Source organism: Anabrus simplex, chromosome 1, assembly GCF_040414725.1.
Source record: "Anabrus simplex isolate iqAnaSimp1 chromosome 1, ASM4041472v1, whole genome shotgun sequence".
Classification (NCBI taxonomy): domain Eukaryota; kingdom Metazoa; phylum Arthropoda; class Insecta; order Orthoptera; family Tettigoniidae; genus Anabrus; species Anabrus simplex.
The window spans coordinates 1412784328-1412798785 of record NC_090265.1 but is presented as its reverse complement, the minus strand read 5'-3'; the positions used below and the strand labels follow the sequence as shown (position 1 = coordinate 1412798785).

Below are 14458 nucleotides of genomic sequence, written 5' to 3'. Positions count from 1 at the left end.
TTCGTCAAATCGCAGCCGATACCCATAGGGATGTGTCCACGGTGCAGCGCCTGTGGCGAAGATGGTTGGCGCAGGGACATGTGGCACGTGCGAGGGGTCCAGGCGCAGCCCGAGTGACGTCAGCACGCGAGGATCGGCGCATCCGCCGCCAAGCGGTGGCAGCCCCGCACGCCACGTCAACCGCCATTCTTCAGCATGTGCAAGACAACCTGGCTGTTCCAATATCGACCAGAACAATTTCCCGTCGATTGGTTGAAGGAGGCCTGCACTCCCGGCGTCCGTTCAGAAGACTACCATTGACTCCACAGCATAGACGTGCACGCCTGGCATGGTGCCGGGCTAGAGCGACTTGGATGAGGGAATGGCGGAACGTCGTGTTCTCCGATGAGTCACGCTTCTGTTCTGTCAGTGATAGTCACCGCAGACGAGTGTGGCGTCGGCGTGGAGAAAGGTCAAGTCCGGCAGTAACTGTGGAGCGCCCTACCGCTAGACAACGCGGCATCATGGTTTGGGGCGCTATTGCGTATGATTCCACGTCACCTCTAGTGCGTATTCAAGGCACGTTAAATGCCCAGCGCTACGTGCAGCATGTGCTGCGGCCGGTGGCACTCCCGTACCTTCAGGGGCTGCCCAATGCTCTGTTTCAGCAGGATAATGCCCGCCCACACACTGCTCGCATCTCCCAACAGGCTCTACGAGGTGTACAGATGCTTCCGTGGCTAGCGTACTCTCCGGATCTCTCACCAATCGAACACGTGTGGGATCTCATTGGACGCCGTTTGCAAACTCTGCCCCAGCCTCGTACGGACGACCAACTGTGGCAAATGGTTGACAGAGAATGGAGAACCATCCCTCAGGACACCATCCGCACTCTTATTGACTCTGTACCTCGACGTGTTTCTGCGTGCATCGCCGCTCGCGGTGGTCCTACATCCTACTGAGTCGATGCCGTGCGCATTGTGTAACCTGCATATCGGTTTGAAATAAACATCAATTATTCATCCGTGCCGACTCTGTTTTTTCCCCAACCTTCATCCCTTTCGAACCACTCCTCCTTGGTGTTGCATTTGCTCTGTCAGTCAGTGTATATCTGACATAAGGAATTGTAAATTTAGTTTTCTATAACTTTGAGTATGACTGTTACGTCAGCAGCCCAGAAGCTGGTTCGATACTCATTTTGGCATAACTATGTCCTATGGTTGTGGGATACATGAAACAATTATATGGCTAGATATTTGGACTAATATCTAGACAGACAGACAGACAGACAGACAGACAGACAGACAGACAGACAGACAGACAGACAGACAGACAGACAGACAGACAGACAGACAGACAGACAGACAGACAGACAGAGAGACAGACAGACAGAAAAAAGTTGAAATGAACCTACTTTCAAATAAAGTACGCCTACTAGGAGGTAAAAACTAAGTATGACGCAAGTGTTTGGAGAGTAAAGAAATAGCTATAAATTTATTTATAGAGATGACAACTGGTCTCTATTTGAAAGATTACTAAAAACTTCAATTTCAAAGTAATTTAGCTGAATGAAATTGAATCACATACTTCATATATGTGACCTAAAGTGTACAATTAATGAAGTTGGTGCCATAATGTCTATATAGTTGTTGTATGTTTCAGGTATAGATCAGCTCCAAGATTCCAGCTGGACCCCACAGATGTGTAAGTCTGTTGTAAACTGGTGTATTCTTTCTAAATTCTTATATTTGAAAATCATTGTAACTCATTATACTGAATAGTCTAGCAGTTTCCTTACATTTTGTAACTACAACAATATTATTCAACGTATACGGAATGAGTTGCATCTAAATCACTAAATTACAAAAATTCACATAAACATCGGGAATTGGTGCATATCATCTCTCAGTTAGTGGTCATCTAATTATGAACCATTATCAACACTATCAACAACTAAACAATATATCTGAAACTGGAAATACCATAAAGTTTATACACTGATTTATGTCAGTACCAGGGGTTGCCACCGCGCCATCGGCATTAGGGAGAAATTTTCCTATTAGTAATGCTGTACGCTGGAGCTTAACAAACAATGTCAACACCAGAAGCGGAACTACAGTAGATAGAGCGTCTCATCAAGTGAGTCGTGATTGAAACACACACAAGAGCAGTCATCACAGTTGTCAGTTGGTAACCATGACGACTGAGCAATATGTTCCAGTTAGTGATACGTTATGGACTTATTACCTTAAATTTGTAAAAACATATATGTCCATTGTTATAGTTACCATTAAAAATATATTGGACATAAAGAATTGTAAATAATTGTACTGTTTCTCTACTTTTTTTCTGTCTGGTTCGTCAGCAGCCCAGAAGCTGGCCGATCCTCATTTGACATAAATATGTCTTATGCCTGGTGAATCATCTCAAAATATGTGTACTCTAACGTGACAAAATGTGACGGACGTGTAACCAAAGAAACCGTGCAGGCAGCAATGTGAGTAATAGATGGATTGTCAGGTAATGTTACCTAGCAACAGTACAGGCTATGTCTTATGGCTGGTTGCAGCCGGTGATGGGTGTCCTTGACCGGGAGACGTATTTATAATCATTAATTTTTCGCCAAGTGTAAAGGGGAATCTTTCTTTCCTAGTGGCAATATATTTGGAAATATATCCAGACGGACGTAGTGGAACAGTCCGACAAAGCTGTTTTCTATTTGCTTACTAAACTCTTCAGTTTCATAATATTTAGCTCAATATAAATCTATCATTTCCTTTGTGTTTGTGACGTGAAATATTCATTTAATGATGTTGTGCCATAATTTGTAAACATTTGTTGTATGTTTCAGCTATGTTGAAAAACCTAACGATCTGGAAAACTCTGGAATGTAAGTCTGGTATAATCTGGTACATTAATTTCTAAATACCAAAATTTTAAAATTTTTTAACTCAACATACTGAATACTCAGTGTCCTCACATTTATAATTCCTACCAAATCACACAATTTATACTGCATGAAGTTGCAAATAAATCACTAAAGTATAAAAATATGCAAAAAAAAGAAACAGGAATTTGGCGCGTGTCATCTCTCAGTAAGGATATATCATACGACGGACCCATTTCTGAAATGAGCAAAAACTAAACAGTGCATCTGAAAATTGATGTCCGATAATTACGGTACACATATTTCTGTTCGTACCGAGGTCTGTCAGCGTGCAGCGGCATTATGGAGAAACTTTCAAATTATTTTTGCTTGATGCCCGAGCTTCACAAGCAGTATGAAGACCTGAAGTGGAGCTAGCTAGAGCGACGCATCAAGAGAGTCGTGATTAAAACACACACTAGATCTGTAATCTCAGTTGTTAGTTGGACACGGTGACGAGTGAACAACATGTTGCACTTAGTGATACTAGCATTGTGGTCTTAGCAATACACTCTACAATTTGCAAGTACACGTAAATACATTCTTATAGCTCTGGCAAAATATATCTGACATAAGGAATTGTAAATTTAGTTTTCTATAACTTTTAGTATGTCTGTTACGTCACCAGCCCAGAAGCTGGTTCGATACTCATTTTGGCATAAGTAAGTCCTATGGTGGTGGTATACATGAAAATATGCTTTATAAAGTTAGTGTCACAATATATATGGAGGAAGTTAATGCATAGCAACCGTGCAACCTGTGATGTGAGGTAATATTTTATAGGTAGACGATGTTTCCTAGCAACCGTGCAAACTGTGATGTGAGGTAGCATTTTATGGCTGGACGATATTATCTAGCAACCGTGCAGGACTTGTTCTTCGTCTGGATGACATCTGAACTTAGGGCTCGCTAATGGATGTCCATGATCTACAAGCATATTATCGACCACTTGATATTCATAAAAGAAAGGTGTATCGTTCTTTTATTTGACATAAAAATTTCATATGGCTGTGATGATCCGAAAATTTGCGTAACGTAACGTAACAAAATATGTGATGGATGGGCAATCATAGGAACCGTGCAGGCAGTGATGTAAGATATGGATGGATGGTCAGACAATGTTATCTAGAAACCGCACAGGCTATGTCGCATGGTTAGTTGCCATCTGGAATAAGCAGGTGATGATGGATAATCATCACCGGGGGACATTTATGATCAATTGATTTTCCAAAGGGAATGATGGCTTCTTGTATTGCTTGTGGCTAGATATTTGGACTAATATCTAGACAGACAGACAGACAGACAGACAGACAGACAGACAGACAGACAGACAGACAGACAGACAGACAGACAGACAGACAGACGTTGAACTGAACCTACTTTCAAATAATGTACGCCTCCTAGAAGGTAAAAACTAAGTATGACGCGAGTATTTCAAGAGAACAGAACAGAAAAAAAAATATTTTTGGAGATGACTGCTGTTATCTATTTGAATGATTCCTAAACGCTTCAATTTCAAAATATTTTATTTGAATAAAATTGAATCACATACTTTATGTATGTGACATAAGTGTTGAATGAATTTAGTGCCTTAATTTATGTATAGAGTTGTTGTATATTTCAGGTATAGGTCAGTTCCAAGGTTCCAGCTGGACCCCACAGATATGTAAGTCTGTTATAAACTGGTGTATTCTTTCTAAATACTCATATTTGAAAATCATTGTAACTCAATATACTGAATAGTCTAGCAGTTGCAATACATTTTGTAACTATAACGATATTGTTCAACGTATAGGGAATGAAGTTGCATCTAAATCACTAAATTACAAAAATACACATAAAATCGGGAATTGGTGCTTATCATCTCTCAGTTAGTTGTCATCGTATTATGATCCATTATCAACACTATCAACAACTAAACAATAAATCAGAAACTGTAAATACCATAAAGACGATACACAGATTTATTACAGAACCAGGGGTTGCGACCGCCCCAGCGGCATTAGGGAGAAACTTTCCTATTAATGATGCTGTACGCTAGAGCTTAACAAACTATGTCAACACCAGAAGCGGAGCTACAGTAGATAGAGCGGCTCATCAAGTGAACCCTGATAGAAACACACACAAGAGCAGTCATCAAAGTTTTCATTTGGTAACCATGACGACTGAGCAATATGTTCCAGTTAGCGATACTCTCGTTATGGACTTATTACATTAAATTTGAAAAAAACACGTATGTCCATTGTTATAGTTACCGGTAAAAATATATTGGTCATAAAGAATTATAAATTATTTTACAGTTTCTATACTTTTTTTTCTGTCTGTTTCGTCACCGGTCCAGAAGACCGATCCACATTTGACATAAATATGCCTTATGCCTTATCGCGATTGACCTGTCTAAAGCATTTGATAGGGTGGACCATGTTAGACTACTGGCAAAAATGAGTGCAATTGGACTAGACAAAAGAGTGACTGAATGGGTTGCTATATTTCTAGAAAGTAGATCTCAGAGAGTTAGAGTAGGTGAAGCTTTGTCTGACCCTGTAATAGTTGAGAGGGGAGTTCCTCAGGGCAGTGTTATAGGACCTTTATGTTTTCTTATATATATAAATGATATGAGTAAAGGAGTGAAATCGGAGGTAAGGCTTTTTGCGGATGATGTTATTCTCTATAGAGTGATAAATAAGTTACAAGATTGTGAGCAACTGTAACGTGACCTCGAAAATGTTGTGAGATGGACAGCAGGCAATGGTATGTTGATAAACGGGGCTAAAAGTCAGGTTGTGAGTTTCACAAAAAGGAAAAGTCGTCTCAGTTTTAATTACTGCGTTGATGGGGTGAAAGTTCCTTTTGGGGATCATTGTAAGTATCTAGGTGTTAATATAAGGAAAGATCTGCACTGGGGTAATCACATAAATGGGATTGTAAATAAAGGGTACCGATCTCTGCACATGGTTATGAGGGTGTTTAGGGGTTGTAGTAAGGATGTAAAGGAGAGTGCATATAAGTCTCTGGTAGGACCCCAACTAGAGTATGGTTCCAGTGTATGGGACCCTCACCAGGATTACCTGATTCAAGAACTGGAAAAAATCCAAAGAAAAGCAGCTCGATTTGTTCTGAGTGATTTCCGACAAACGAGTAGCGTTACAAAAATGTTGCAATATTTGGGTTGGGAAGAATTGAGAGAAAGAAGAAGAGCTGCTCGACTTAGTGGTATGTTCCGACCTTTCAGCGGAGAGATAGCGTGGAATGACATTAGTAGACGAATAAGTTTGAATGGCGTTTATAAAAGTAGGAAAGATCACAATATGAAGATAAAGTTGGAATTCAAGAGGGCAAACTGGGGCAAATATTCATTTATAGGAAGGGGAGTTAGGGATTGGAATAACTTACCAAGGGAGATGTTCAATAAATTTCTAATTTCTTTGAAATCATTTCGGAAAAGGCTAGGAAAGCAACAGATAGGGAATCTGCCACCTGGGCGACTGCCCTAAATGCAGATCAGTATTGATTGATTTTTATTGATTGATTACCTGGTGAATCTTCTCAAAATATGTGTACTCCAACGTGACAAAATGTGTGACGGACATGTAACCAAAGAAACCGTGCAGGCAGCGATGTGAGGAATACATGGATTTTCAGATAATGTTACCTAGCAGCAGTACAAGCTGTCTTATGGCTGGTGGCCATGTGAAATTAGCAGCCGGTCATGGGTGTTCTTGACCGGGAGACGTATTTATAATCATTAATTTTTCGCAAAGGGTAAAGGGGATTCTTTCCTTGCTAGTGGCAACATGTTTGGAAATATATCCGGACAGACAGACAGACAGACAGACAGACAGACAGACAGACAGACAGACAGACAGACAGACAGACAGACAGACAGACAGACAGACAGACAGACAGACAGACAGACAGACAGACAGACAGACAGACAGACAGACAGACAATACTTGAATTGAACACACCAATTTTGTACACATAACTCGAGATAAAAATTAAGTATGACGCAAATATTTGAATGTACATTTTAAGCTATACTTTCATTTATGTACACACTGTATTCCGCATTTTTAAATTAAAACGGGCTTCATGCAAGGGCGCTGCAGATACAATGTCGAACAGTCCGACAAAGCTGTTTTCTATTTGACTGCTTATTAAACGCTTCAGTTTCATAATATTTAGCTCAATATAAATCTATCATTTCCTTTGTGTTTGTGACCTAAAATATCCATTTATTGAAGTTGTGCCATAATTTGTACACTTTTGTTGTATGTTTCAGCTATCGGCCAAGACCTAAACTTAACGATCTGGAAACCTCTAGAATGTAAGTAAGGTATAATCTGGTACATTAATTTCTAAATACCCAAATCTTAAAATTGTTTTAACTCAACATACTGAATACTCAGTGTCCTCACATTTGTAAATCCTACCAATTCACACAATTATTACTCTATGAAGTTGCAAATAAACCACTAAAGTATAAAAATATACAAAAAAGACAGGGATTTGGCGCGTGTCATCTCTCAGTAAGCATATACCATACGACGGACCCATTTGTGAAATGAGCAAAAAGTGAACAATACATCTGAAAATTGAAGTCCGATAATTACGGTACACATATTTCTGTTCGTACCGAGGTCTGTCAGCGTGCCAGCGGCATTATGGAGAAACTTTCTAATTATCATTGCTTGATGCTCGAGCTTCACAAGCAGTGTGAAGACCAGACGGGGAGCTAGCTAGAGCGACGCATCAAGAGAGTCGTGATGTAAACACACAGAAGATCAGTAATATCAGTTGTTAGTTGGACACCATGACGAGTGAACATCATGTTGCACTTACAAGGGATCATCGGCAATGGTCAAGTCGCCGATTGCGATGAAACTTTGAAATCACATTGAGGTACAAATAAAAACGATGTCGGAATCAATTTTGGGTGCCAACATTCATTAGGGCGTTAACTACGGGGCCTAAAATTTGCGACATTTCAAATTCCGCGCGATCAGCGATGAATACCTGCTGGCCAATGCTAAGCCAGCACACTGCGTACCTGGAGACACGCCTCTGGACCTCCTCCCCTCCCGCTCCAATTGGTTCGCAGCCGCACGTTTCCCTTCTCCCCGCGCTTGCCGGCTGCTAAACTGTTCAACGGGACCGGCTCTATACTTTGTTTTCTTTTTTCGAACTATAATTATTGAAATCTTTTAAATAACGTTCCGTTTCACACATAATGGTGATAAATAACCCATACTAATATACCCGTATTTTATTAAAATATCATTTTTTCATTCCTGCTAATTCCGGTGAGTTGTCACATTCGTGGGTACAACTCCGAGTTAAGTACCAACAGGCGTGGTCAAACGTGGGATGGGGTACTGCGTCCTACCTACGCTTAAATTATTATTTACTTCTAAAACGCCTTAAAGCTGTCGGTAGTGTCCTTTAGATTTGACATACATATGGAATTAATTAAATTAAATCGCCCTCCAATAAATAAATCTCCCACCTTTAAACAACGTTAAATACATTTTATGCAGGCCTAAAGAAATTACGTGCCCGGGTAGAGGGTCTCATTGAATGTAATGAGATTCGGTAACTCGGGATATCAAAACCTGGTCCCCTTCCCCTCCTCCCATTTTGTGTACGCTATCAGTTGTGCCATAACGAAACGACATGGCGGACGACGACAACAACAATTATAAACTACGAGTTGAAACTACTGGTATTTTCCGTATTGCGTACTCTGGTATAAGGAATAGACCTATAGGTAGAATGTTTTTATTTGTGCTTGTACCGAACGATTTATTTATGTTTTGCAGTGGCAGGCACGACACATTTCAATTGCAGCAATTGCTGTCGAATACAAATAAATTTAATGCATAGGCAACTTTGATATTAGTATGACATGGAATGTGGTAAAGTTTGACATAATAAGAAAATCCTTGAAAAATAAAAAAAGATGTGCATTTATATATGCAGTAGATATACAGTAATCACAGGCAGGCCTGTAGTCTTAGTGAGGCCGCACACCGGACGCGTCAACATCTGCAACGCAACATGAAAAACGACTCGCTTGTTTGTCGCACTCGTGATGCAGACTTGTAGCCGCACACCGGAGAAGCATGTGTCTGCATCAATACGCTACGCATTATCAGCTGTTAACATGGCCTCCTCGAGTGAAGATGATGTTTTGCTGTACATGTGGTTGAAATTGCGTAACAAGAGGAAAAGAAAATGGATTCATGATTTTAATATGTCGTGTGCTCAACATGGTGCTTATACCTTAGCGCATGATTTACTAAAAGATCCGGTAAAATTCCAGTCATACTACCGAATGTACCCCGAAAGCTACACAGAACTTCTTCAGAAAATTTCTCCATTATTAAGAAAACAAGACACAAACTACAGGAAGGCTATAAGTCCTGATGAAAAGCTACTTATAACACTAAGGTAAGTTCAAAGCTTAGAATAATAATTTGTTGTTAAAATAATTAAATTATTTATTAGATGATGAACACAGCTGCGAAATTGTTCATATTGACAAAGTATATAAATAATATGTGTGCAATGTTTTGGTTTTTTCACTTATAACTTCATACCATACAGTGCTGTCTTTGTAACTACGTCTTATCAGTATGAGTGATCACGTTCTTCCTCGTTTTCTTGTGGTAAATTCTCTGCATACGAGAATGGTGAGATAGTATATGAGGAGCCCGTCTGACCACCGTAATGCAATACGGAAGTTGATGGATGGGAATGAGTATCACTACACTGAACATTCCTGGCTGATCCGTACAGCATGTCATTTAATTTTTGCTGCACAAACAACTTAAATGAGCTTTTAGCTGCAGGTGATAATTTAGCCACATATGGTAGCAGGCTTTTGAAAAACAACTCATCAGGGTTATTACACTCCGCTTCAGCCGTACGCTTTGTTTTCATCTGAATATATGAAGAGAAAACTTCGTCAATATCCATTTTAATGGCGCTTCTTTGTATCTCTTCTACGTGTTCGAGGTAGCGGCTGCATAATTTCTTGAGCACTATTCTCCTCGTCGTTTTCTTTTGTCATGGCCACTGATGATGGTTGTTCCTCTGTAGCAGATTGCTCCTCTTCATACGGATTTTCTACGTTTCCCACTTGTCTTCTTGATTTCGTAAATGGTGTCAAAAACGCCAAGTAGTCTGCAAGATAGTAGGGCTTTTTGGTTACTGCTGCTGAACCACTGGTAGGAGCTTGCCTTAAGTATCTGGACCAACAGTTCCTACAGTTTCTCCATTTGTCTTTACAGGTGGCCACTGCAATGAGAAAATACACTTATTATTATTATTATTATTATTATTATTATTATTATTATTATTATTATTTATTTATTTATTTATTTTATTCATATAAAGGATGTCCTTGAGGCCAGAGCCCTCTAGTAGGACTATACATACAATAGCTATACCAATGAATGCTTATTAACACATAAAAAATAAATTCACAACAAACATTTTATAACAAAAACAGTGCAGTTCAATGATATTAAATTTATAGAATGTGTGTATATGAGTGCAATTGTCAATAGTTTAATTTGGCTAAAATAATTTTTTACAAGCTTTTTAAAATTTAATTTAGCAGTAATAGTATTCATGGTCCTTTATTTCCAGGTACTTAGCTACTGGTAACAGCTTCAGATGCTTGAGCTTTCAGTTTAAAAGAGGAGAAACAACAATCGGCAAAATTGTGGATGAAGTGTGTTCGGCAGTATGGACAACACTTCAACCTGAGTTTATGCCTGCACCCTCAAAGGAGTTATGGGAGAATATTTCCGAAAGATATTTGGAACTCTGGAATATGCCTAACTGCATTGGTGCCATAGACGGGAAACACGTTCGTATCCAGTGCCCGAGAAACAGTGGCTCATCCTTCTATAACTACAAGGGCTATTTTTCTATTGTTCTATTAGCTTTGGTTGATGCAGATGGACTTTTCATTGTTATAGAAGCTGGTGACTATGGCAGAAACAGTGATGGTGGCGTGTTGCGAAACTCAGCTTTAGGAAGAAACCTTCAGCAGGGCACACTGAATATACCTGATCCCAAGAGGCTACCGAAAGATGATGATCACTGTTCACCATTTCCTTATTTTTTCGTTGGTGATGAAGCTTTCCCATTACAGAAGCATATCATGAGACCCTATCCGCGAAGAGAACTTACAAATGAAAGGCGGATTTTTAATTATAGGCTTAGCAGAGCTAGAAAGAGTGTAGAATGTGGTTTTGGAATGCTTGCTTCTAAATTTAGAGTTCTCGGTACAGCTATAGCCTGCAAACCTGATAAAATAGACACCATAATACGAGCAATTTGTGTTCTGCATAACTTCATTAGACTAAAAGACGGCGTTTTTAGTGAACCGAGTGTAACAGATAAGGATGAAAATACTGACAATACGATGCGTGTGTTGCAGAGATTGCAACCCTGCAACAGAAGAGCAACAGTTGAGGCTGTTGAATTAAGAAATCACTTGTGTTCTTACTTTATGAAACCAAACGTAGCCCTTTCTTGGCAGAATAAGTACGCTATAGAATAAATATAAATATAGCTGCACTATACATTATCAGTAATTCTGGTTGCGCAAGAAATGTTTATTCTTACATAATTAAACATGTAATTACTGTACATGGACCTAATTAATAAATATGTTACTGAATGTAAGTTACTTACCATTTAAATTTAATTCTTTGGACACTGCATGCCACGCTTTATCCACCTCGTTCTTATTCGAATGTCCTGGTAGCGAATAATCATATATTATTCGATATTTCTCCACGGATTGCACTAATTTAATGTTGATTTGTTCTTCATTCATGCTGGCACTTGTGTTCACTGGCACTGCTCAGAAAAAACAGGAACAGAACTATACGAGAAGGTGTTTGCTTAAGACATGACGCATAGAAATGGAACATGCAGTGTCTTATCGCTCGTGTCTGCAGCAGGATGCTGATGATATCATCAAGACGCAGACCGGTGTGCGGCGATTTGTGTTTTTCTATTGCTTATCACTGTGCTCCTTTCTGATGCGTCATGTCTCTGTGTCGCTGACGTGACTTGACGCGTCCGGTGTGCGGCCTGCCTTACTGTACCGGTACTTTTGCGTTATAGCTGACGAAGGTCCATGTATTCAACAAGTACGGATATTAAAGTATCACACTACAGTCTTCTGGGTATAATGGCAGTTATATACGCAAAAAGTTAAATGACTATTGTACGAACTGGTAGAACAACAAACAATTACAAGGCAACACAATAAATGACTCCGTATACATTACATCGGGCAAACTCCCCGCCAGTAACTGATAGTAAACAAAAACAATCTTTGGTCTATTCGAAACATTAAAAAATAGTGAAAAGAAAACCGAAACAAAACACAATTAACAACAGGCACCATACTGTTTTTTTTTTGCTAATTGCTTTACGTCGCACCGACACACATAGGTTTTATGGCGACTATGGGATAGGAATGGCGTAGGAGACGGAAGGAAGCGGCCGTGGCCTTAATTATGGTACAACCCTAGCATTTGCCTGGTGTGAAAATGGGAAATCACGCAAAACCATCTTCAGGGCTGCCGACAGTGGGATTCTTACCCACAATCTCCCGGATGCAAGCTCACAGTCGTGCGCCTGTGACCGCACGGCCAACTCGCCAGGTGCAAACGTTTTCATAAACATTTCAGAAAACGTAAACTGACTAATGCAATGTGGAAATTACAAATGAGAGATATGAGGAAGGCTGATAGAGTACCCAAAGTGTAGCACCGGTTCTCTTCGACAGCTAAGAAAGCGGGCTGGCGAGGGGTAAAGAGATACGTGCGGTGGCGAGCCAGTTGGAGCGTGGAGGGGAGGAGGTGCAGAGGCGTGTCTCTAAGCACGCAGTGTGCAGGCTTAGCATTGGCCAGCAGGTATTCATCGCTGATCACGCGGAATTTGAAATGTCGTAACTTTTAGGCCCCGTAGTTAACGCCGTAATGAATGTTGGCGCCCAAAATTGATGCCGACATCGTTTTTACGTGTACCTCAATGTGTTTCCCAAGTTTCATCGCGATCGACGATTTAACCATTGCCGATGTTTCCTTGTGAGAGTTATTGGTGCATCAGCAGCGATTTCCCTAGAGGTAGGCCTAGATGAAGAGACATACTACTCTCTTGATAATTTTCTGTATGATGTACAATGCATTCTTTCGGAATCGTTTGATTCATTTTTAACAAGAAAACTCAAATTTTTGGAGATATGAGAGACAACATGTCCGGCTTCCTACAACGAGGCTCTACTATTTGAAATAGCACCCACCATTTTCAATTACAGAAGATTCATTCTCGCAGTTAATGTTTGATAACACAGACATTAATATTAACATTCTGGTAGATTAAAATACCATCCATGATATGGGTGATGTATATTGTAAACCTTCAAGCACTGCTATTGCTCTGGGTCAAATATTTCTTCGATTATTGGAAGCCATTTGTAAACGTAATAAGTCAATTTCGAGCTGTTAAAAGTATTTCACCGAGCAGGGTGGGCTTCATATCAACATCGGCTAGTTTTTCTAGCCTTCCAGCTCTGCACTGGGGAGATGGAGGGGCTAGTTTCCACCATCAACTCTCCTGAGAATGATTTTCCGTGGTTTTACATTTCTCTGCACAGAGGCAAATGCGGAGACAAGTCTAATTATAGGCCACGACCACTACCCCTTCACCTTTTCCGCACCTTAAATCACCGCTTCAAATCGCCTTGGCTTAAACAGGGCGTAAGCCTCTGGGAAAACAATTAAGTTGTAGTGAAAATATTTCATTTGTGCCAGGAATCTGGGTTAAAAATGAATATGATTGTGGAGTGTTTAAGCGTTAACTGAAAACTAACACATTTATTTTAACTGTCTTCTCTTTTCAAGGCGTGCGTTGGGTCGAGAATGGATAATAGAAAGTAGTCGAATTGATATTAAATACGAACATTACCTGAATAGGAATGTTTGTCGATAAATAAATTTTATTTAAAGACGAAGTCTTATGTTAATGACACTCAATAGACTGAGTTCTACATGGTCTCCTCGTCTAATTTCATTTTCAACGTGTTTTGTGGCTATGTCCCTTTCTCTATCCACCTCGCTCGGAGTTTAAGTCCCCAGAATCGGACTGAGTCTACAAATCGCCCTTTATCTTACTTGTGCTGAGATGCGTCTTCTTACCCAGAAATTTTCACGCAGGAAGAACATGCAGGTAAGGGTTATTCTGCCCGAAGGCAGGTCCGAACCTCCGCAGAGGTGTTCCTGAGCCGGAGTTTACGTGCGGTAGTTCCTTTCCGCTTCTCCATTCCCTTACCCCCACCAACAGCGCGTGGCAACCCATCCAACTCCTGACCACGCCCAATGTTGTTTAACTTCGGAGATCTCACGGGATCCGGTGTTTCAACACGGCTACGGCCGTTGGCAAGAACATGCAAGTGTCATGAAAAAAAAAAATATTTCCACAGATCTGATTTGGAAATCATTTTAATTGTGTGATTTTACCATG

At 40.2% G+C, this 14458-nt stretch overlaps 1 protein-coding gene across 1 annotated transcript; it reads left to right on the top strand.

Annotated features, from left to right (window-relative positions):
- The first annotated feature begins 8939 nt into the window (after nucleotides 1-8939).
- LOC136879075 (putative nuclease HARBI1) lies at nucleotides 8940-11600 on the top strand. Its single transcript, XM_068229044.1, has 2 exons — nucleotides 8940-9355; nucleotides 10559-11600. The coding sequence occupies exons 1-2, from the start codon at nucleotides 8997-8999 to the stop codon at nucleotides 11478-11480; spliced, it is 1281 nt and encodes a 426-aa protein (XP_068085145.1). The 5' UTR covers nucleotides 8940-8996; the 3' UTR covers nucleotides 11481-11600.
- The last annotated feature ends 2858 nt before the right edge of the window (nucleotides 11601-14458 follow it).

Coding starts and splice junctions, on each gene's coding strand:
- LOC136879075 (XM_068229044.1), top strand. CDS start 8,997: ATGCAGACTTGTAGCCGCACACCGGAGAAGCATGTGTCTGCATCAATA. Junction 9,356..10,558: donor AAGCTACTTATAACACTAAG/GTAAGTTCAAAG, acceptor CTTTATTTCCAG/GTACTTAGCTACTGGTAACA.